Genomic DNA, 22,858 nt, shown 5'->3' on the forward strand with positions numbered 1-22,858 from the left:
CAATATTTATTTTTAATTGTATCTTGTTTGTTTTCCAAAGTTATTTTGGTTAAATGGAATTAAAATAATTGCTTCTAACTGCAACTAATAAACTTTTAATTACATGATCATGGAGGTTTGAAGACAAATAAATAAACAAAATTTATTTATTTTATAGGTACAAGACCCTGCATGTTTTATCAAGAATAAATAGAACAGATTGAATGAATAAAACATTCCTTCTTCTATTGTTCTACATTTATTTTATATCTATTTCCGAACACATGAATAACACACAAATAGTCAGAAAACGTACAATATAAATTTATTTCGTCACTATTATAAATTCCTACTATTGAAGTTTTTTTTAAAAATTAAGGAATAAAATTGTTTCTTTAATTCATGAATTAATTCATGAGTGGCCGCGGTGGTTCAGTCGGTAACGCGTCTGACTACCGTGCGTCGAATGACATGGGTACCTGGGAGAAACCCTGCGGGGGGGTAAAGGCGGTCAGGGGCTTGATGGTGATCACATCACCCCCACTCACGACCGGATCCAGAAAGGGTGGGGCGTTACCCCCACACCCCCATACGCCTTCATGTCGTGGTGGTAAGCACAGGGGAGCACTTTACCTTTTTTTACCTTTAATTCATGAATGAATTTTACACGGCACATTCAATATTCATTTACTACGTCACAAAATGGGCGGGGCTTATTTTGTAAGGATGATTTTGATTGGTTGTGACGTCATAAATGGGCGTGGCTTATTTTGTAAGGAGTGTTTTGATTGGTTGGAGGAGGGAATTCGGGTTTTTCCGGTGTCTGAAAACAGATGGCGTTGATGAGTCAGAAAGTCTGGGTTGGGGAGGAGGAAAAGTAGGCGACGCGGTGACGGTTGGTTTTCTCGTAATTGGAGTACGTGTTTCCGGTGTCTGAAAACAGATGGCGTTGATGAGTCAGAAATTCTGGGAATTTGGGTGTTTCCGTTGTGTGAAGAGATGGCGTTCATGAGTCATTGTTGGGAGGAGGTGTTTTTCTCGGGCGACCATTGATGAGTTTGAAATTCCTGGAATTGGGTGTGGTCTGAAACATGCCCGAACATGTTTTAGATTGATGAGTCATTCTGGGGAGGAGATGTTTTTCTCGGGCGGCCGTTGATAAATTTGAGTGATGGAAAAAGGGCAAAAAGAGAAAAAGGAGAGAGAGCGTTTAGATGTAAAGAAAATAAAGAGAGCAAAAAGAGTAGGTTCCGCGGAAGAAGTGACTGTGCATAGTGTACCAGGGCAGGAAGAAGATAGGAGAGGCACGTGGGCGTTGGATGCTCTGCGCAAAACAATGCGTGCCAAATATAATTCAAAAATACGTCACGGAGACAGTACTATATAAAAAAGAAAAATTGTGTACGTACCACAGAACTGTTGATCGAAGTCTACCGACCGGAGATCATAACCGAGACTGGCACATCTGTTGCGAGAGTGAAGAAAATTGAAAAGGTAAGAGACAAATATTTAGTTTTAATGTTCTACCTAGAACAATGCAAATCGCTGGTCAAAGACCATCATCACCTTCACACAATGAGAATCGTAAACATAAATACATCTTTCATTTGAAGCAGACAGCTTGAAAGGTGAGAAAATAAAAACGGTACCTGTGTCATCAACAGTTTAATGCAGAAGAGGATGACGTTTAACAGTGATCGATGGTAGCTCCCGTTTTTTTTTTTTTTTTTTTTTTTTTTTTTTTTTTTTTTTTTTTTTTTTTTGCGAAAACTTAAAATCGCTGTATCTCGGCTCCTAATTGAGCTAGGAGGATGATCGATAGCTTGTCGGACTCGGAGTGAAGTCCTCTTTCCGGTGAACCAGGTTGTTCATTGTTCTAGTACCGGTGGTTTCCTACTTTCTTTATTTTCAATCGTAGACCCACCTTCCGACCACTCAAACGAAAGGTCTCGACGTGCAGATTACGAATATGTAATCAGATTTGCTCTACGTCAATTAGGGGAGGAGCTAGAGCGATTTGAAAATTTCGATTTTTGCAACTCGTATGAGTCAGGAAGACATCTGCGTTGAATAACAGAATGTGTTACTGCTAAAATCCATCTTGTAAAGACGGTTAATTGATACCGAGAATTTACGTGAGCCTTCATATCAGTCAGGAAAACATCTGCTGAAGACGTTTGACGATTTCTGAGAATTTTACATGAACAGTCATATCCGTCAGGAAAACATCTGCTGAAGACGGTTAACTAGCCTCAGTAGAACCGTTAGGAACGGAAATAACTGCTTTGTCATGCTTGCGTATATAAAGAAAAGCGTTCTCTCCACAACACAGTGTTCGTGAAGCAGTCATCGTACGATCATGGATGTACAGTTATCCGCTGACGATCTGTTAGCACGTTATCGTGATGGATATTACACAACACATGGACAGTTGCGGGAAGTGTTGGCGATCACCGCGCAAAAAATCATCGCGGGAGAAACTATCTCCCTAGTAGAGGAGTATGACCGTCTACTACAGACCGTGACATCATTCGTACCCGATCTTACCGGAGAAGGATGGAGAGATATTTCCGAAGAGTCGCCAGGCCTGTCATCGACACCTGATCCTGTATCCAGAGTTGCCGAGGAGAAGCAGATTGCCGTCACATCACCAGGAACTTCCAGAAACACCGCATCCGGATCAGACCCGGAACCTTTACCAGGACCGTCATGGAGACCAGATCCCTTACCCTCAGCAGAACCGTCATCCCAAAGTGCTTCTGTATCAGATAGAAGAGGTAAGAAAAGAAAACGTGATACAGTGCCTCGTGAACAAATAGGGAACATAATATTACATAACATTCAAGAACGCGAATATCCCAAATTCCGTTCCAAAGGACGTCGTGTGGAATTCAGTTTCAATTCAACATGAAATATTGTACTGTGTGTAATTGTGTGAAACCTGTAAATCATTTCTGCTACATGCCTATACCGAAACCTAAACAGAACTCAAAATTTCTATTTGTGTTTTACGATTTCGAATGCTACACTGATATTCCTTATTCTGACAAAGAAAAAACTTTTCTTCATGTTCCGAATCTTATCGTGGGGCAGACAGCCTGTCACGCATGTCACAAAAAAGAGGATTTAACAGCTCCATGTTCTGTTTGTGGAACAAGGCAGTTTATATTCTGGGATGACCCCGTAGATACATTTCTGTCGTATCTCGAATTGCAACATAAGTTTACCAACATATCCATCTGTGCACACAATGCACGAGGTTACGATTGTACGTTTCTATTACGGAGAATGCTGGAAAGAGAAATGAAACCTCGTGTTATCTTAGATGGTACCAAAATTGTCTGCATGACATACCAAAATCTCCATTTTGTAGACAGTCTCAACTATGTTCAGTCAAATCTTGCAGGATTTTCAAAACTGATTGGGTTACCTGTGCAGAAAGGATATTATCCGCATTTGTGGTATACTTACAAGAATAGAAATTACATAGGACCACCACCTCCTCCTTCTGCATACGGATATGAATATATGAAAACGGTTGAAGATCAACACCGTTTCATGTCCTGGTACAACAATGAATGTGAAAAAAATATACCTTTTAACAACAAAAACGAACTTCTCCAATATTGCATCAAGGATGAGACCCTGTTGAGACAAGGATGTCTAAAGTTGAGACAGAATTTCCTAGACATATGCAAAATAGACATTTCCAGGGACTGCATCACGATAGCATCTGTCTGTTCATTAATTTACAGACAGAAATTTATGCCGTCTAACACTATTGGAATAATCCCTAAAGGAGGTTACCATCATGCAGATCAGATGTCCAAGTTTGCATTGAAATGGTTAACCTATGTTGAAGAACAGAATCATGTAATACTTCTTCACGGTGGACGTACTCGTGAAAAATATGTCATAGGAGGACGTTACAAAGTGGACGGCTATCACGAGGAGACGCAGACAGTGTACGAGGCGCTTGGATGCTACTGGCATGTTTGTCCACGCTGCATATCAATTAACAGAGATATGTATCCGAAAAATGACGACGAAGAAGAAACAGATCAGGATAGTAACAGTCAGAAATATAACGACATGTTGAACACAGCAGCCTTTAGATACGAGACAACATGCCGTAAACTTGAGGCATTGCGTTCTGAAGGATACCGTGTCGTCACAATGTGGGAATGCGATTTCAAAAAAATATTGCAAGCAGATCCTGAACTCGATAGACATCAATCGACACATCCTATCGTTTGCTGCATTCCTTTAAATCCACGAGACGCCTTATATGGAGGAAGAGTTGAAACAGTCAGGACGTATTACAAAATCAAGGAAAATGAAAAATTACAGTACTATGATTTTACAAGTTTGTACCCTTATGTGAACAAATACTGTGCCTATCCTGTCGGACATCCTACCATATTTCTAGGAACTTCTATTCCTTCGGTAAATGAGGTTTTGAACATGGAGGGGCTCATAAAATGTACTGTTCTGCCACCAAAAGCCCTTTTACATCCTGTTTTACCTACAAAAATGCATGGAAAACTGATGTTTGTCTTGTGTAACGAATGTGCTATCAGATTAAAATCTGAAGGTACATGCAGCCATTGCGATGAACAACGCGCACTTTCGGGGACTTGGGTCATCGCCGAGGTGCGTAAAGCTTACAGTTTAGGCTACAGAGTACTGTCAGTGTCGGAAGTGTGGAAGTATGAAACATCGATGTACGACCCTGTCACAAAAACTGGAGGACTTTTTGCTGGTTATGTCAACACCTTCTTGAAAATAAAACAGGAAGCGAGCGGCTGGCCTTCATGGTGTCAGAACGACGAGGATAAGAAGAAGTACATACAGAAATATTTCGATAAGGAGGGTATTCTATTGGAAGAAAACAGTATCGAAGTCAATCCTGGTAAACGTACTCTGGCTAAACTTTGCCTTAATTCTTTATGGGGCAAGTTCTGTCAACGGGACAACCTTTCCCAGACGACCATCATCAAGGAATCGAAAGATTTTCTCGATAAAATGACTGACCAAAATATAATGATTGGAGGAGTCGTATTCATCAATCAGGACACCGTTTTAGTGAACTGGAAATATGTTGAAGAGGCTGTCAGTCTGAACAGGAAAGTAAATGTTCCTATCGGAGCCTTCACAACATGCCATGCTCGTCTGAAACTGTATGAACTTCTCGAAAAATTGGATGACAGGATATGTTATTGTGATACAGATTCTGTAATTTACGTAGATAGTCCTGAAATGGAATATCATCCCCAGACAGGTGACGCACTAGGAGAACTCACCGATGAATTGGCTGATTTCGGACCCGATGCAGTTTGTGAACAGTTTGTTTCAACGGGACCGAAAAGTTACAGCATGAAAATAACAAAACCGTTCTCCGAACCGCAGTATATCTGTAAAGTGGAAGGAATCACATTGAATACCTCCACATCGGAATTGGTCAATTTTGATACCATGTGCGACATGATAAACAATGAGCAACCTGAAGTTATGGTCGAAAATATTTTCAGGATCAGAAGAACAAAACAGTTCCAAGTAATCAGTACATATGAAAAAAGCTGTTTCAGCCGGTACTGTTGAAACGACGTTTCGACTATGAACATTTATCGTATCCCTTCGGATACTGTGCTGACTAAAATATGTCTGTAGCGGTCCAGAGTTTGAACCCTTCTTCGGACAGTCAGTGTATAAAATGTGTTTACAATGTGCCAGATCTTAATTTTCTTCAAATCTCCAGTATAAAACATGTTTCCTAAACTTTCCCATCCTTTCACCATGATGGTCTGCGGAGCATCAGGAAGTGGAAAAACTACTTTTGTGACAAATATGGTCGACTCCATCGTTCATCTTGTCGAAGGACCCGTCAAGAAAATCGTATGGTGTTACGATCAGGAAAACAGTATTCCGCAAAATCTTCGAGATGTGCAATATCATAAAGGGATCGTCGATTGGCAGTCGTGGAACGGAAAAACCCCTACTCTCATAATCCTGGATGATCTTATGATGGTTGCTCAAGGAGAAAAAGTCGCCGACCTTTTCACAAAAGGCAGTCATCACAAAAACATTTCGGTGGTGTTCATAACACAGAATCTTTTTCATCAAGGGAAAAATTGCAGAGACATTTCGCTGAACGTAAAGCATTTTGTTATTTTTAAAAATCCGCGAGATATGAACCAATTCACAGTGTTTGCACGACAACTTCATCCTCACCGCATGAAGGAACTCGAAAAAGTATATATAGATGCTACCACTCAACCTTTCAGTTATTTGTATATTGATCTTTTACAGTCAACACCGGATCCTTTACGTTATCAGACAGACATTTTTAACCAGAATTACTCAACTGCATATCTTCCTCAGGAATGTTTAAAACATCGAGATGAGGAGAAAGAGGAAGACACGTACCAAATCACGTTCTAACAGGAATAGACATTCGTCTTCTTTCAAGAAACATTCACCTTTCTTGCACGTGTTGAAAAATTCACCGACCAAAATCCGTAAATCATTATTGAAAAGTGCTCCGAAAAAGACAATTCGTTTCATCAGCGAATGCTGCCTGAACGATTTAAAAGGAAACGTGAAGATTAAACCGTCCACAAAACGTCGTCTGACACCTTACAAGTCGGTCTTACGCAATCTCGTGAAACCGAAAGTGAACATCGAAAAAAGAAGAAAACTTCTTGTGCAGAAAGGAGGATTCCTACCCTTACTTCTAGGGTCTTTGTTATCGGGTTTTCTCGGTACTCTCATTCCTCATTGAGAAATGACATCTTCTTACAAAAAGATGATCGTCCTTTCACCGGAACAACTAGCACGTATTCGCGGTTCCGACTTAACTGTAACTCTAAAATTATCTGTTCTGGATAAGAAAATGAATGATATTCTGAAAATGAAAAATATAACAGACGATCAAAAATGGCGGCTTTACAGAAAAGAACTCGACGAGTATTTATATCTGAGTCGAAAATCCCAAGAACCATTACAAATTCCTATTGTTCAAGATAACGACGGTTCTTCTACTATTTCGCCAGGATCGACGTATTTTCCTCCGAACCTAGCAGAGACGTTACCCCGTAATACACGTCATCAGTTACAAAATATCATCGACGAGTACCAATCTACGGCTCAACATTTGATAGACGAACGTCAGGAAAAAACACTTCCTGATCCGAAGACGTTGAACTTCTCAGCGTCGTCAACGGAAAGCCCTGGACCGTCTCATCGACAGAAACAGAAAAAGAAGAAGAAAGTGGCCGTCCGTGTTTCCAGAAAAACTACACCTTTTCTGAGAACACCTGACGCATACAAGCTGGTTCCTTTGAGAAAAAGCCGTAGACAGAGAGATCAGTCATGGGAGTCCCTAAGTTAAAACACGATAAAATCCTCACCAAAATATATTATGATCCCCGACACCGTGCTTCATTCTCATCTGCAGATCGTTTATGGAACGCGGTACGGGATAAAAATATATCCCGCAATACGGTAAAAAAATGGCTGATACACCAGGAAACGTACACTCTTCACAAACCTGCGAGAAAAAGGTTCCTCCGGAATCATTACAATGTGTGGAACATAGACATGCTTTGGGAAGCTGATCTCAACGACATGACTTCGATACAAAAACATAACGATGGATACAGATATCTTCTGACAGTGATCGATGTATTCTCAAAATATGCCTTTGCATTACCGCTAAAAAATAAAACAAGCAATTCGGTAACCGAAGCTTTCAAAACTATTTTCGGACGAAGCAGACGAAAACCCGTCACACTACAGACCGACCAAGGAACAGAATTCACGAATTCTACATTCCAGAAGTTCTTAAAAAATGCAAATGTAAATTTTTCGATTGCTTCAAATTATCCTGTGAAAGCAAGTGTAGTGGAACGTTTCAACAGAACATTGAAAGAACGAATGTGGAAATATTTCACATCGAAACAAACAAGACGTTACGTAGACATTTTACCGCAACTTCTCGAAGGTTACAATACAACTATCCACATTTCCATAGGAATGGCGCCTCGAGATGTGAACGAGACAAACGTTTACATTGTGTGGAAACGTCTCAACAAACCTGACAAACATATTTCACAACCGTCTTCAGATCTGAATGTTGGTGATTTCGTACGAATCTCTGTCGTCAAAGGACATTTTGAGAAGGGATACGAACAATCGTTGTCACGAGAACTTTTCAAAATCCATTCCCTCGTTCAGCGAACACCTGTACCTGTATACATATTAGACGATTTAAATGGAGAACCTGTAAAAGGTACATTTTACAAACATGAACTGCAAAAAGTTTATTCGGATCCTGACGAAGAGTATAAAATTGATAAGATTTTAAACAGCCGGGGAAAAGGTAAAAATTTGGAATACCTGGTTCGCTGGCTCGGATATCCACCTAGTTTCGATTCGTGGATCAAGGCATCTTCCGTAAAACAGTTATCAGAAAAATAATTTCCAAAACATATTTATATCAAAATATATCGTCACTACGATCCAGTGAATTCTTTGTGTTCGGCGAGAATGGACGATAATTTCTATGTTTACCTTCCGTCATCTGCATCGGAGAAATATTTTCCGAGCAACACGCTGACCCATTTCACCGTAAAACTTGCAAAACGGATCATCTGTCTCCAGAATTGTGGGAAGTCGGATTAGCAGAACTGCATTATTCAACAATGTTTTGGAAACAGATTACGGAACGGTAACCTTTCCTGATCGGACGTATGCAAGTGCTGAGGACCTGATCTCTACCATCGAAGAATCCCTCCCCAACGACCTGGAAATACGGAGAAACGTTCTTAAGCAATTCTGGCATTTTCTGTTGGAAGCGCAATGGGATCTTCTGTTTCTACGGATAATACACTCTATATTAACGAGCAGCCATTTTATTTTCCTGCAGCAACATATACGATAGAGGAGTTCATTCAGTTCCTGAAAACAAACCCTGCTAACGTCGTTGTTCCTACTCATCTCAGATTTTTCTTTAAAGAGGCTGTGAACAAACATCTGTCCGTGATAGGGGTTCCCGATCCTGAATCTGAAGGTGTTCCAACAAATACTGTTACACCCATAGACGAAACTGATGACTACGCTAAATTTCGATATGACGTATTGAAATCTATTTATTCTACGCACGCAGTGTCCAATAACGTCGTGGATAAAAACCCCTACATATTCATTTATTCCGATCTCGTGAAACAGCAATTTGTCGGAGGAGAAATGCTACGTCTTTTACGTCTTGCCCGAAAACAGTATTCGGAAACAAAATCATCTTGCACAGTACCCGTAGCCCATCATACATTTAATCCGATTCAGTACGTTTCTCTGGATAAAGGTTCTTTCGAAACAATAGAAATTGCGATGTACGATAGAAAAGGAGATCTCCTACCTTTGAGAAACGGCTCCGTACCCACAATAGCTGTTTTACATTTTCGTAGGAAAGCAAAGTCCTTTTAAAAAACAGTAAGGAATCATTTTGCTCAGTCTATGCCGAAAAGCTGATGAATCACCATGAATTCGCAGACCGAATATTACAGTAATCAGATCCGTGGGGGAATCGGACCCATATACCGTTCAACTAGAGTTCCAAAAGGGAGAGGATTGGGCTCACTTTTCGCAGGACTCTTTAGAATGGTGAAACCTCTACTCTGGAGCGGTGCAAAAGCAATCGGAAAAGAAGCTTTAAAAACAGGCGCTAACATTATCACCGACATTGCAACAAGCCAACAGACCCCGAGAACTATCGTCCGTCAACGTGTACGTGAAGCGGGTCAAAATCTTCAAAGTAAAGCACAACGAAAAATCGACTCTCTCGTAGGTTCCGGTATAAGAACAAAACCTGGAACAAAAATTGCTCAGTCGATGTTAAAACGTTCAGCCACCCGTATTAGAACATCTGCGATCCGTAAAAAAAGCGCATCCAAAAAGCGGAGAAAAACATCCACAAAATCTAGGACAACACGCAAAAGGAAAATTAAACAGAAGGCGGCAGGAAAAGATATTTTTGGATAATAATGGAGAATAACACTTGCATGATCTCGCAGTTCGATCTTTTCAGCAAAAAACCTATTCAGCAAAATGTCGAAAAAACTTACACGGTCGCCTACAAGCCTATCGCTTCCATCGATAATCAGAACATACTTCAGTTTGCCATTCCGCCGACAGGAACAGATTTTCTAGATCTTTCATCTGCCTATCTTCGTCTGCTAACGCAGATGGTCAATCAAGATGGGTCTCCCATGAGTGCTTCCGAACCTTCCAACGCCCTCACAAAAAACTGCGGGGTCGTAAATTATCCTCTCCATTCACTTTTTTCACAAGTTACAGTGGCTCTCAACGGTATCGCTGTAACAGTTGCCGATAACAATTACGCATATAAATCAATCTTCGAAGCAGAAATCAATTACGGCAGCGATGCTGCGAACACGCATCTCACAAATGCCTTGTAGTACTTGGACACACCTGGACATCAAGATCAAATCACCGCCGACAACAAAGGTTTTACCGCCAGAAAAGACTTTTTCCAGCACGTTCCGACAACCGGAAATCCTACGGAAGTGTCTGCCGTAGTCGAACTTATGGGAAAACTGCACATAGATTTTTTTCCACCAGCCTAAATACCTGATCAACGGCGTTGAAGTACGTATCGATCTAGCCAGGTCACGTGATGCTTTTTACATCTGGGGAGATCAGACTTCACCAACCACCAGAATAAAAATTTTAAAGGCTGTTCTCGAAATAAATCACATCATTCCTACTCCTACCACCAGTTTGGCCATAGACAGAGCACTCTCTTACGCTCCTGCCCATTATCCGTTCACCAGAAGCGTCATCAAAGCTTATTCTTACGTTACCGGAACGCAGCAGATTTCGATCGATAATGCTTTTCAAGGTCCTTTTCCGAATGTTGTTCTTTTTGCTATGGTATCCACCGCCAGCTTTCTCGGAGACAGTAAGAAAAATCCGTTCGACTTTAGAAGTTTTAACCTATCTTCTTTCCATCTTGTGAAAAATGGAGAACTCGTACCTTACGAACCCTTGCGGGTCACCACAGGAGGAAACGGTGGATTGATAACACGTGCCTATCAAACTCTATTTTCCGGTACAGGCATTCACCACGCCAATTACGGACACCAGATTACAAAGAAAATGTTCGAGAACGGGTCCTTTTTCCTGATTTTCGACATAACGCCTGACTCTTCAGGAAACGACACGCACACCAGTCTCCAGGAACAAGGTATCATCGGAGCCGAGATGCAATTTTCTCCCCAGCTGTCGGAAAATATAACATGCCTTCTGTATGCTGAATTCGAATGTGCAGTAGATATAACAAAAGACAGAAGTGTTATCCTCCGTCAGTGAGACCGAATTGTCTATAAATATGTGTGCTCGTGTTTCTGGCTCGCAGTGTTATTGAGACAGTTCTGATGTAGACATCACCTGTGATGGAAAATCCAGCCGAACGGAAAACCCGTTATATTACTCATAAAAGTGTTTCTTCGAAAGTGACAGCTTCCAAACCTGTTGACACACGTTTGCTTCCACGACTGCCAGACGCCAGATTTTACCCTGGACTCATAGAAATGACCAAAGACAGAGATATTATTATAAACATATGAAAACATATGTAACGTGAGATGGGAAAACTCATCGAACTGATAACCTGTGATGATATTTATAATAGTGATTCTTTGGAAGTACTGTCCGCCAAACCTGTTGACACGCAACCGTCCCCCAAATATTAGAAGAATATCATCTTATTCTCATTTTACGTTTTCGACAACATAGGTAACATGAACACGTCGCAGATCAGGGAGATTCTATCTCGAAACTGTTCCACCAAGAACATTTTCTACGGTGTTTACTCGAGAGATCTTTTACCTCGGACGTTTCCTACCCCTGCCTTGATAATCGCAAACACTGACACTTCCAACTTCCAGGGTACACACTGGGTGGCCTTCTATTTTCGCAAAAACAATATTGCTGAATATTTCGATTCATACGGATTTCATCCTTTCTATCCAGAATTCGTAACTTTCCTGAATCGTCATTCCTCGGTGTGGACTTACAACATTCCTTTACAGGGGGTATTGGCCACGACGTGCGGACATTACTGTTGCGTGTATGCTTATTACAAAGCACGCCATGTTACGACCAAGGATTTCATTCAAACATATCCACCCGGTGTCAGTAAAGATGGATGTATCCTACACCGTTTTCGTCAGATCTTCAAATGTTTACCCCATTCCAAGTGCCCGAGAGGGGATCAATCGTGTTGCTCCATCCACACGATCCGGTATCGTGTTATGAAAAAAGCTATATAAATGTGTGCTGCTGTATCTTTCTCACAGTGCCGTCGAGACAGCTCTAGTGAAAACATCATGGAGCCTACTAAGGATTCTACAATGGAAAAACATGATAAACTAGTGAAACGTATGACCTATCAGGATGATGCTTCCAAACGTAAAACCCGCAAACGTGTGCAGCCCCTCAAAATCGAAACTGCCCCTATCAAGAGCGAACCGATGGACGAGGGGGTAAATGTGACTACAGACTGTGATTTCATGAAACGTCGTAGGGAGATCGGCTTTTCCCCAGATACAATCGAATTTCCTGGACTACACAACGTGGAGGCATGTTTAGATCTCTATCTTGCTAACACATATTTTCTGAACAAGGAAAAAACAAGTTCGTAGCAATAGGATTCGAAAAGCAATCCCCTTTCAATTTGGTGTGGGAGTTTTCGCAACAGGCGAGATCACCCGTACGCATCGATTCTAAGCAGATTAGAGAACTGTGGGCTTTGAAATCTGACTTACTGAATTACGTCGAAACAGGTCGTCGATTCAATTACTTGGTTACAGGAAATATCACTGTCAGTGGTGTACATTTTTTCGGGAAACGTTGTATCTCGATGTATCAGCATCATTCATCCGATGCTTTTATTTTCACAGCCTCCGAACTACACTTATTTTTGTGTAACCTTTTTTGGCCTCTGCAGAAATTAAAGAACGAACGTTATCATAAATTGCAACCCGAAATGGAGGCTTTTGTATATTGTATCAAGAAAAATATGGTTTCAGAAAAAAAGGAAGTGCCCAATTTAGTGAACTATTTTTATATTCTTTGGTACAACGAACTGATGATTGAAATATATCTTGAGAACAATCTTGGACAGACATTGACATTGTAAATAAGTTCTGTTCCCTTCATGTATCTGATGTTGTAAATGAACCATTGTTCTTTCTGTGTATTGTTATTTTATGTATTGTAATATAACCCTTCAGGTATTGTAAACCTTTCATATTCAATTGTAAATACAACATTTGTGTTATTCTATGTATTGTAAACCTATATCCATATTCTCGATTGTAAATAAAACATTTGTATATTTAAAAAACTCTTTTATTTCTTGTACTTATTACAATAGAAACTGTACATCTTCCAGACATTTTCAACTGCACAGTTTTTTTTTTACATTTTCACATTTGCTATGTTCTTTGCATCTTCCTGAAGTGTTTTTCACACTATTCAATTTTGGACATTCAAGTTCTTCGATGTTACGTACGGATATTTTACCCATACCTTTTTTTCCAAGTAATTTTTCAAACCATTTCACTTTCTCCGTACCTTTGACGTACACTATTTGATTCACAAGCACAACATATAACAGATCTCCTAATTTCTCATACGGCAGCCATCCATCTCCCCAGTTGAGACCGTGTTTGTTGGCACGGAGCCAGTAATTCACTCGGCGATACTTTTCACTCAAACAGTGTAAACCATATGGAGATTTCACTAAACAGTCAAATGCATTGTCAAAAGGAAATTTTAAAATTCCGACTTCTTTCCACACAAATTCTCCTCCTACTCCTCGAAGACCTTGAACGTCCAAAAAACAGACATCCATTTTGTTCATCAGGTGAAAACTGTCAACGTATCTTCAATGCTACCCCGGCATACGGCGCACTTGTTCAATTGGGAAGCACAGGATCCGCAGGAAACAAAATGTCGACACGGGAGAATTACAACACTGCTAGGATTCTCAAAACATATTTTGCACAGAGAATCCACACTAGGTTTATCGGACGTTTTCTCAAGAGTCTCTATACTGTCGCAATACTTGCAGCTCTTGGAGTTACGATGTAACGCCGCAACACTCTGTATAAAAGGACACTGGGGTACCAACATGTAATGTCCTAGAATCGGGCAATCTTTGGATGTCCAATCGCAAAGTCCGTACGAACAATGAAAACATAATACTCTGTCGCTAAAGCCTGAATAGTAAAATCCTGCAGTCACTAATTCTTCCGGAGTCTGACGTAATCCTATAGGCCACTTTCTGTATGTTCTGTATCTCGAATTCACTGATAAGTAATTGATAACATACGGCTCGGCGTGAGTCCTGCAGACGTGATAAGTAAACACTCTCATACGTCATAAAAGGTGAAGTAATCGGATACTGTAGGTGACGGCGCCCCAGGTATCGGCGATAAAGGAACAGCCAGAGGATCGTCGGGGAACAGACGTCTGCGGACACCGAAACCTTCTGCAGGAACCACAGGGAAACAGGGATGTCCTTCTAATTTACGTAACAAAGGACGATCACAGCCAGAACACCACAAGGAATTTCTGTTCGCCAACAAAGAAAGCCACTCTTTCACTCTCTCCTTCAAAGCTTCACCGATCTTGTCCTCTTCCTTCCTGCGACGTAGTTCGCACATACACCCGTGACTTGGAAATCCTGTTCTCTCGTCCGCTCTTCTTTTCCTCTCTTCTATCTCCTTCAACGTCTCGCAGTGATGATGGACTCCTTTTCCTAATCCGTTGAACAGGTAACATCCACACCAGGGAGATTCAGGTATCGCTACATACATAAACGGGAAATAACTCAGCACCCGATGCAGGGGCGTTCGATCGTTGTCCAGGTCGCCGCAAGATCGAACAAGTTCCCAGAACTCCTCGTAGCTAACCTCGTAGAAATTCACACCATTATCAGACAGTCTTGTACCGCACACATCCATCCTCGCATGACGCTATTATCATGTATCCCTTCTATTTATACCTTCTTTTTTTCTACGTCACGATTTCCGTTAAACACATTTCAAATAGTCCTCTAGAAGACCGAGCCTAAAACATGTTCGAACATGTTCCTTTCAGACAGAAAACAACCACACCCGATTCCAAGAATTTCCAAGAATGGCTCATCAACCTAAAACATGTTCGAACATGTTCCTTTCAGGCAGAAAACAGACACGCCTAATTCCTGGAATTTCCTAGAATGACTCATCAACGCCATCTCTCCTCAAACATCGGATACACGTATCCAATTCCGAGAATTTCAGACTCATCAACGTCATCTGTTTTCAAACACCGGAAACACGTACTCCAATTTATATATGACGTCACATGCCAAAATAACATAACAAAAACTTTTCCTCCTCCCAACCCAGACTTTCTGACTCATCAACGCCATCTGTTTTCAGACACCGGAAACTACCGACCAACCGTCACGGGAAAAACCCGTGACTCATCAACGCCATCTGTTTTCAGACACCGGAAACATGTACTCCAATTACGAGAAAACCAACCGTCACCGCGTCGCCTACTTTTCCTCCTCCCCAACCCAGACTTTCTGACTCATCAACGCCATCTGTTTTCAGACACCGGAAACTCCCGCGGGAAAAACCCGAATTCCCTCCTCCAACCAATCAAAACGCTCCTCACAAAATAAGCCACGCCCATTTATGACGTCACAACCAATCAAAATCATCCTTACAAAATAAGCCCCCCCTTTTATGACGTCATAAAAAAAACTGCTGCGTCATCAATTGATCTTTGATCGATCTTTTCCAATCAATTGATTTATCGGACTCAACGCGGGTGCATTACTTACAAAATAAGCCCCGCCCATTTTGAAAAAAAAACCTGCTGCGTCATCAATTGATCTTTGATCGATCTTTTCCAATCAATTGATTTATCGGACTCAACGCGGGTGCATTACTACTGTCCCTGAACATGATGGTTCCGATAAAAAATTTCCGTCTTAACAGTTTTCCTTCTTATACAGGGTTGACTTTAAATACAGTATAGAGCGCTGCAGGAAATAATGGAAAGACAGATTTACATTTCGCATTACTTATAATGTAGAGTACAAATGCATGTACGTACATGAATAAAGATGCGATACATTCGTCAATTTCATCATATCATCACTCATCCCCATCTTCGCAAATTAGCCAAAAGTGGCACAAAATGCGAAGTAAAATGGACACTCGGAAACATCCATGCCCATGCCAGGATTCGAACCCGGGACCCCTGGCGTCGTAGCGCGATGTCCATAGAGGGAAAGAGAAAGATTGAAAGATGGAATAAGAGAGGTGAAGAAAGATTGAGATAAAAGTGAAGAAAAATAAAGAAACAAAGAGAGAACAAGAAAACTATAAAGATGACGAAAGAACAGAGGAGAAATAGACAAAGAAAGGTGGAGAAAGAGGGTAAGAGATGAAAAAAGAAACGGAATCGTTCATATCGACAATGTTACCGATAAGCGAGTGGCAACAGAGGCGTGTTCCACTTACAGAATTGCATTGTTTTCTTGCGAGCGAAAAAAAACAAAGGAAGAAATTTCCGTCTTACTGAGAATAAAAACATCTCGTTGGTCTTGAAATGGTGTTCCGTTTCCGCGTTAAGGAGGTTTCCGCCTTTAGCAGGTCATTTTCAGGTATAAAATCGGTCCGTTCTGGCGACTTTTTTTTCCGTATTTACAGGTTTCCTTCTTATAGAGGTTCCGGAATATGCAGTTTTTACTGTATTTAAATTGCATTATTAGAATTTTTCATACGCCTAAAATAACTAGAAGTTTTAATGTTCACGTTTAATATTTTTCACTCTTAAAATTTATGTAATACTTATGTGTATTAGTAGTTACTAAAATATCTATGTAATTTATTTATATTATTGTCATTTTATATATTAACTCGCAATAAAGAGTAATGTGCTTTTAGGCAGTCAAATTTCATATAGTAACTCAGCAAATTATAATACCTCCATTTAGCACAATATTAGGCGTAATATTATCTTTCCTTTCTACTATACTTCTCGATTCACGTGTTGGTTTCATTTAATACACTTCAAGTTACATTTAGGGAAACATTTCAAAAGGAATTTCAGTTTTCTTTCGAAATGTTAGTGTACCTTTAGTGCACATTTTGACCAACGTTATGTGATAATGATAATTTATTTTTTTTCTTTCTTTTTTGAGTGAATTGATTAACTAGTCAAATATTTTAGTGAATGTGCCAGACAAACTGTGTTCATCCTTATATATACTAGTATAGTATAACAGCCCACACGCTTTCCCCACGCAGTAATTTCTATCTTTTGACTCTTGTGTATTTCTACCCAGGATAAAATTAATTGGATTGATGATTCAAATAATCTTCTTCTTGGATATTTTAAAAACGATTATCTACAGAGTGATTCAAAAAATGTTAATACTATATGGGAAATAAATAATTGCTTAATGGGGAAACTTTGCTGCAATAATGCGAATTTATTTGTGTTCAGTGTGTTAAATTCTTAAATTCTTAAATTGTTCAATATTATTGATTAAGGAAGTAAACGTAGACGGTAAGTAGTACATTTTCCATTTCCCATATAGTGTTAACATTTTTTTAATCACCCTGTATTTCCGCATTAAACTTATTTTTATTTTTAGGACTTCCCCCAAACACACACATATATATACATATATACATACATACATACATGTGCATTTTTCGGGGAAGAAAGGTATCGGTACTTTTCAAGTTTGTTTGTTTGTTATTATTACTATTGTGTTGCTTTATTGTGTTCATCATAAGAACGACTTAAAGTATTGCAGTATGCTGACAAGTGAATGTACATCGTTGTACTTACACACTCTCACACCAATAATTTAAATTAAAATGTATTTCTTTCCTTAATATGAAATGTCAGATTTTAAACAGGTGCCGATACGACGTGCCGTTTAGTACCGACATAAACGAACACTGGGTATTTCTGTATATCACATACATACATGTGTGTAGAGCCGGATTAAGCTGGGTTCTATTGATGCTGCAGCATTAGGCCAATTCCTGAAATAGGGCCAGATGAAAACAGACGAGAATTTTTCGAAAGCTGAACAGTTTTCTCTTGCTATATTAACCTGAAAATAAATCTTAGAATGAAATTTGGAGCCCCAATTTCGGACGCCTGGACACAGCGTTACTTATTATACAGTTACTATTATTCTTTGCGCTGTGACGTAACTATAACGTCCTTGTGTTTATTGTTCACCGAAGATTTCAAGCATCAGCCCCAATTTCGTCTTAATTCGGCCCTGCATGTGTGTGTGTGTGGGTGTGTTCAAAATTTTAAGTCCAATCATTAATGGCGGATTATTCGAATTCACTTTTCTCATTTCAGGAGACATACTTGATGGTATGTTACCTAATTGGGCATACGGAGAACCAAAGATTCGTGCGGCTCAGTTGACATTAATGTAGGACTGCGAACCATTCATTGCAACGTCACATCAGCATTTCTCTGTGAAAGGAGATAAGGTTTTCCTTAGTATTCAGCACAAGAAGACAGAAGGATTAAATAGTACATTTCTAATTATTCTCCTTAATTGATAATGTTGTATTCCAGTGTATAACTTAAGGTCCAACTCCGTTCTTTCCTTAAGGATTACCTGTAGAAGTTGTAACGATCGGACGGATCTTTACTGATTTTCAATTACATAAAATTGAAATTTTGCCAGCAATCAGGGGGTCCTTTATGTGTTTACATGTGGCTGTATACAAATATGTGTATGTATGTTCTTGATATTTTTGCTCAACATTGCATTTTCCCATGTTAAAGCATCCTAGTGTGGGTAGCTCATGTTTGAAAAGGGTTATGAGAAGGGAACATAGGCGTAGTTAGGTAGGGGCTAGGACATTAACCCCTTCCCCCAAAGGCATCCGATATATGCACAAAATAATTATGGGGAGAAAAAGTACACAAAAAACTAGAAAATTAATCACGAAACTTTCATATGTTACTCTTGTAGAATCCCACTCAAACTTAAGGAAAGATGTTCAAATTATATTTGATACAGAATACAAGTGAAGGTAGGTTCAGGGTGCAATTTACAGGGGAGAAGGCGGATTTCCACATCCCCTCTGTCTTGAGCCATTATGTGGTCATGAATGACACTTCACAATCAGGGATCTTTTTCCACCCTTGTGTATGTAAACTGTATTATTTAATTAATATATCATGCTAACACCTAAATTGAATTTTGGCGATATGTTTTATGATTACATAACTGCATTTATTTTATAGATTGAACATTGCTTTTATGATAATTTCTTTTGTTCCTTATAAAAGTTAAAGTGGATGTGCATCTTATGGGAACCCCATGTTCCGGACAAGGTTTCAAAGAAAATACAATACATATATATGTTATATCTCTTCATATTCCACCTTGAAGTGCATGTATGCAACACTGTCACACTCAAACAATTGCGGCGTTGTTTCTAAGTCCACTTTATAAACAGTTTAAAATGGGATCCTAACCCCTATGTACCTCCACCGGGCCCCGAGACCCCTTGATTAGCTGTCATTGTAGAGACTTGAATAGAATAGCAGTTTTCGTGGGAAAAATGTACGCCTGGATGTCACGTTAATGTAAATATGTCACGATCGTCAAGAAGAAATTTAAGTTAGTTAAATATACAAGCCGCATCTTTCAGTTATCTTATTGCACTGTCATATAGCTAAAGCCCCAAATAGTTTTCGTTCATAATTTTTAATGGTGCTTTTCCAGACCGGGGCTTCTTATCTCATATTGGTATTTGAATCCGTCTCCATCCACCCTGCAAGTTTGATTCAAGGTCACAGAAACTCCTTACATATATTTGGAAAAGTACAAAAATAACAAAAAAGTAAATATAATTTTAAAACATTATTGTAAATCAAGTTTTGCATACTGTTTTCGCTGTTGTCTGTTATGTAACAGTAGCAGAAGAGTGGGGGAGAATGGAAAGAAAGAAATTCATAAATTTGCAGGGGGGGCTAACCGGTCGGTTGACCCCCCCTGGAAATTTTCATCTACTTTTTTTTCAATTTATGCCAATTTATAAACGAAGCCCTTTATTTCACCTCATTTTGCGTAACTGGTCTTGAGATATCGAATTTGGTTCGAAACTTTCATAATTTGCAACACTGAAACTCTGTTAATTTGTAACTTTCACACGTTTTGAAGATTCTTATATTACTGCGTTTGCTGATGCCACTACTACTAATGTTAGAAGTAACTATTATGTAATCTTGGTTGTAACAAATACTATATTATTCATATAATAAACTTATTGGATTCTAAGATAAACTAAACTAAAACTGCTACTGCTGCTGCTGCTGCTACTAGTAGTAGTAACATAATTTAAAATACCGATAATGCAATAATTTTAAAAATGAACCCCTCTTTAACAAACTTCTGCATATGCCACTAGTCTGTATCAGAATATTTTTGAGGGGAGGGTGTGTCCTCGACATCTTCGATTCCACACCCCCTAGGAAAATTTCTGGCGACGCCCATGATAACAACCCTTATTTATTGTCATGATGTTGATAAACTAACAAGAGTTATGTAGATATTATATGTGCAATGAACCATTCAAATTTGATATGTTAATTATTCCTGGGTTTCAAAACTTAAAGATGGGGGGGGCAAGGAAAGTTTACTTTCTCTTGGTAGATAAGGTTTAGCATAGTGCGGTGGCAAAGGTGGTAAAACGTGGTGAAGGCAACCACCCCGACGCCTCCTAATCGCTACCACTGCAATGAAGTTCAGGTTTTCATGTGATTAAAAACACTGAAGTATACCAAAGCTGCAAGTCATGCAATTAAGTGTCTGTAAGCGTTCTGATCGTAAACGAAGAGGATGAATGAAGAAGCTTAATCCATTGCATAATACTATATCAGTCTGAATAAACTCACACTTTCGAATAGATCTTCCGTATTTCTGCAATGAACTCCAACGAAAACTACACGAAATCAGGATGATGGCCAGCTTGGGGATTACACACAATCGAGGTTTTTCCCCACGTTTTCAACTCAGTCTGATGTGAATCTTGTTTATTCATAAAGAAAATAATTAGAATTTAACTTATCTTACTTTCAGTGAAGAATAATCGTCAAATGTCCTATCAAAATACACTTCGTCGCTTGAAAATCTTCAAGGATCAAGTAACATCTTGCATGCCTTTCTTCTGCCCTTACCTCTTCCAAGTATAAATTTATTTGTCTCATATCCTCACCTTCTAAACTTTGATTGTCGCCCTGTGTGCATGAGGCACTATAGCTCTTGCCTGGTCTTACGACGGGTGGCAAGGGAAGTGGGGAGCGGGGAATACGCCGCAAACCAACCAGACAACGGCGGTGGCGCCGAAAGTTACGTCGTCGCAGGAGGAGGTGCTGCGCGCACCTCGTACTGCAGGCTGCTGTGTTTCTCATCGCGCTGGATTGGTCGCATCCCCGCTCCCCACTTACTTTCCAGCATGTAGGCCGTCCGTCGTAAGACCAGAGAAGAGCTATATACTTCAGCCCCCGCCCTTACCTACCCCTTCAGAGAACGATGAAAAGCACAGGGTAGAGTTTTGCCTTTATAAAGCCAGATGATGTACTAGACAACGCAACCAGGTTCCTCCCCAGATCCATAAGAAGACCAGGCGGAAGAGGAATCACCGGAGGGCGCCACTGGAGTTTCCATTGTGCCAACAGGAAGGCAGGAAGCGGCGACCAGAAGAAGGATACATCCATCCTGACCACCGGGAGAATTCACTGTCACAGAATTCATGGATAGGATTCGACACAGGCAAAGTTAACAAAACTTAAACAAATAAATATTGTTTGTAGTTTTAACTTCCTGGGATAAACAAGTAAATAAACAATTATAGTTATCAAACAGACACAATGTACATCAGTTCCTGCTGAATTCCGGGAGATTAACTCCCGAAGAACCTCAGGAATATCGAATCAGAGGGATACCGATTGACATGAAGTACCGTTAGACCAGTACTCTGCTGGACACCACTTGTCCTTCTGGAGACTCAAACTTAGATAATACAAGTAAAATAACACAACAATCTGTAACTCACCCCTAAGGTTTTCATTATTCGTTTTATTTTGTTCTATTATATATGAATTTAAATTTTTGCATTGCTATAGTGCAATAATAATCATATATCCCTTTCTCTTAAACCAGTGCATACCCTCACAAAAATATTACATCTCCTTTTCATATATAATTCTTGTAACTAATCACACTTACGGCTGACATGAAGATGTCCTGTTTTGGATACCAGCGAGGGCTTGGCTACAAGCACATTAATTATAATACTAAACCCGAATGTATAGTTACTTCTATGTATTTTTCTATATGTATCTTATCATTACATTACATATATTTTAATAAATAATCACACATCCTCATAACATTATTCCTCCATAATAATCACACTCATGAACCATGTAAACGAGACCCGTTTTCGGATAGAAAAACGGGTCTCACCTCTAATATACTCAGCTTAATGTATAATCACCAAACTTTACTTGGGAATCCTATACATCATAATAAATGTAATGTATAGCACTACAATATTTATAATAAAATAATAATATAAATTAATAAATATATAATCAGTGTTATCATCATAAATTATGTATCATGAACACACATAATAATATTACTACCTACTCATATTTAATCATGTAAAAAAAATACAGTCATGGGTGACAAGTGTTGTGGGTGCCAGAGCGGGTACAATCATTAATTCTTCAT

General features: G+C 39.6%; 1 protein-coding gene across 3 annotated transcripts in view; it reads left to right on the forward strand.

Moving 5' to 3' along the window:
* LOC146005412 (hemolymph lipopolysaccharide-binding protein-like) overlaps positions 1-18,944 on the forward strand; it is a 41,466-nt gene extending 22,522 nt beyond the window's left edge. For all 3 annotated transcript variants that reach the window (XM_083144653.1, XM_083144651.1, XM_083144652.1), the window contains exon 4: positions 18,457-18,944. In XM_083144653.1, the coding sequence (XP_083000779.1) occupies positions 18,457-18,536 (80 nt within the window). In that variant the 3' untranslated portion in view covers positions 18,537-18,944. The remainder of the gene's footprint in view (positions 1-18,456) is intronic.
* The last annotated feature ends 3,914 nt before the right edge of the window (positions 18,945-22,858 follow it).

Source organism: Lepisma saccharinum, chromosome 23 (genome assembly GCF_977018435.1).
Source record: "Lepisma saccharinum chromosome 23, izLepSacc3.1, whole genome shotgun sequence".
In the NCBI taxonomy this organism is placed as follows: domain Eukaryota; kingdom Metazoa; phylum Arthropoda; class Insecta; order Zygentoma; family Lepismatidae; genus Lepisma; species Lepisma saccharinum.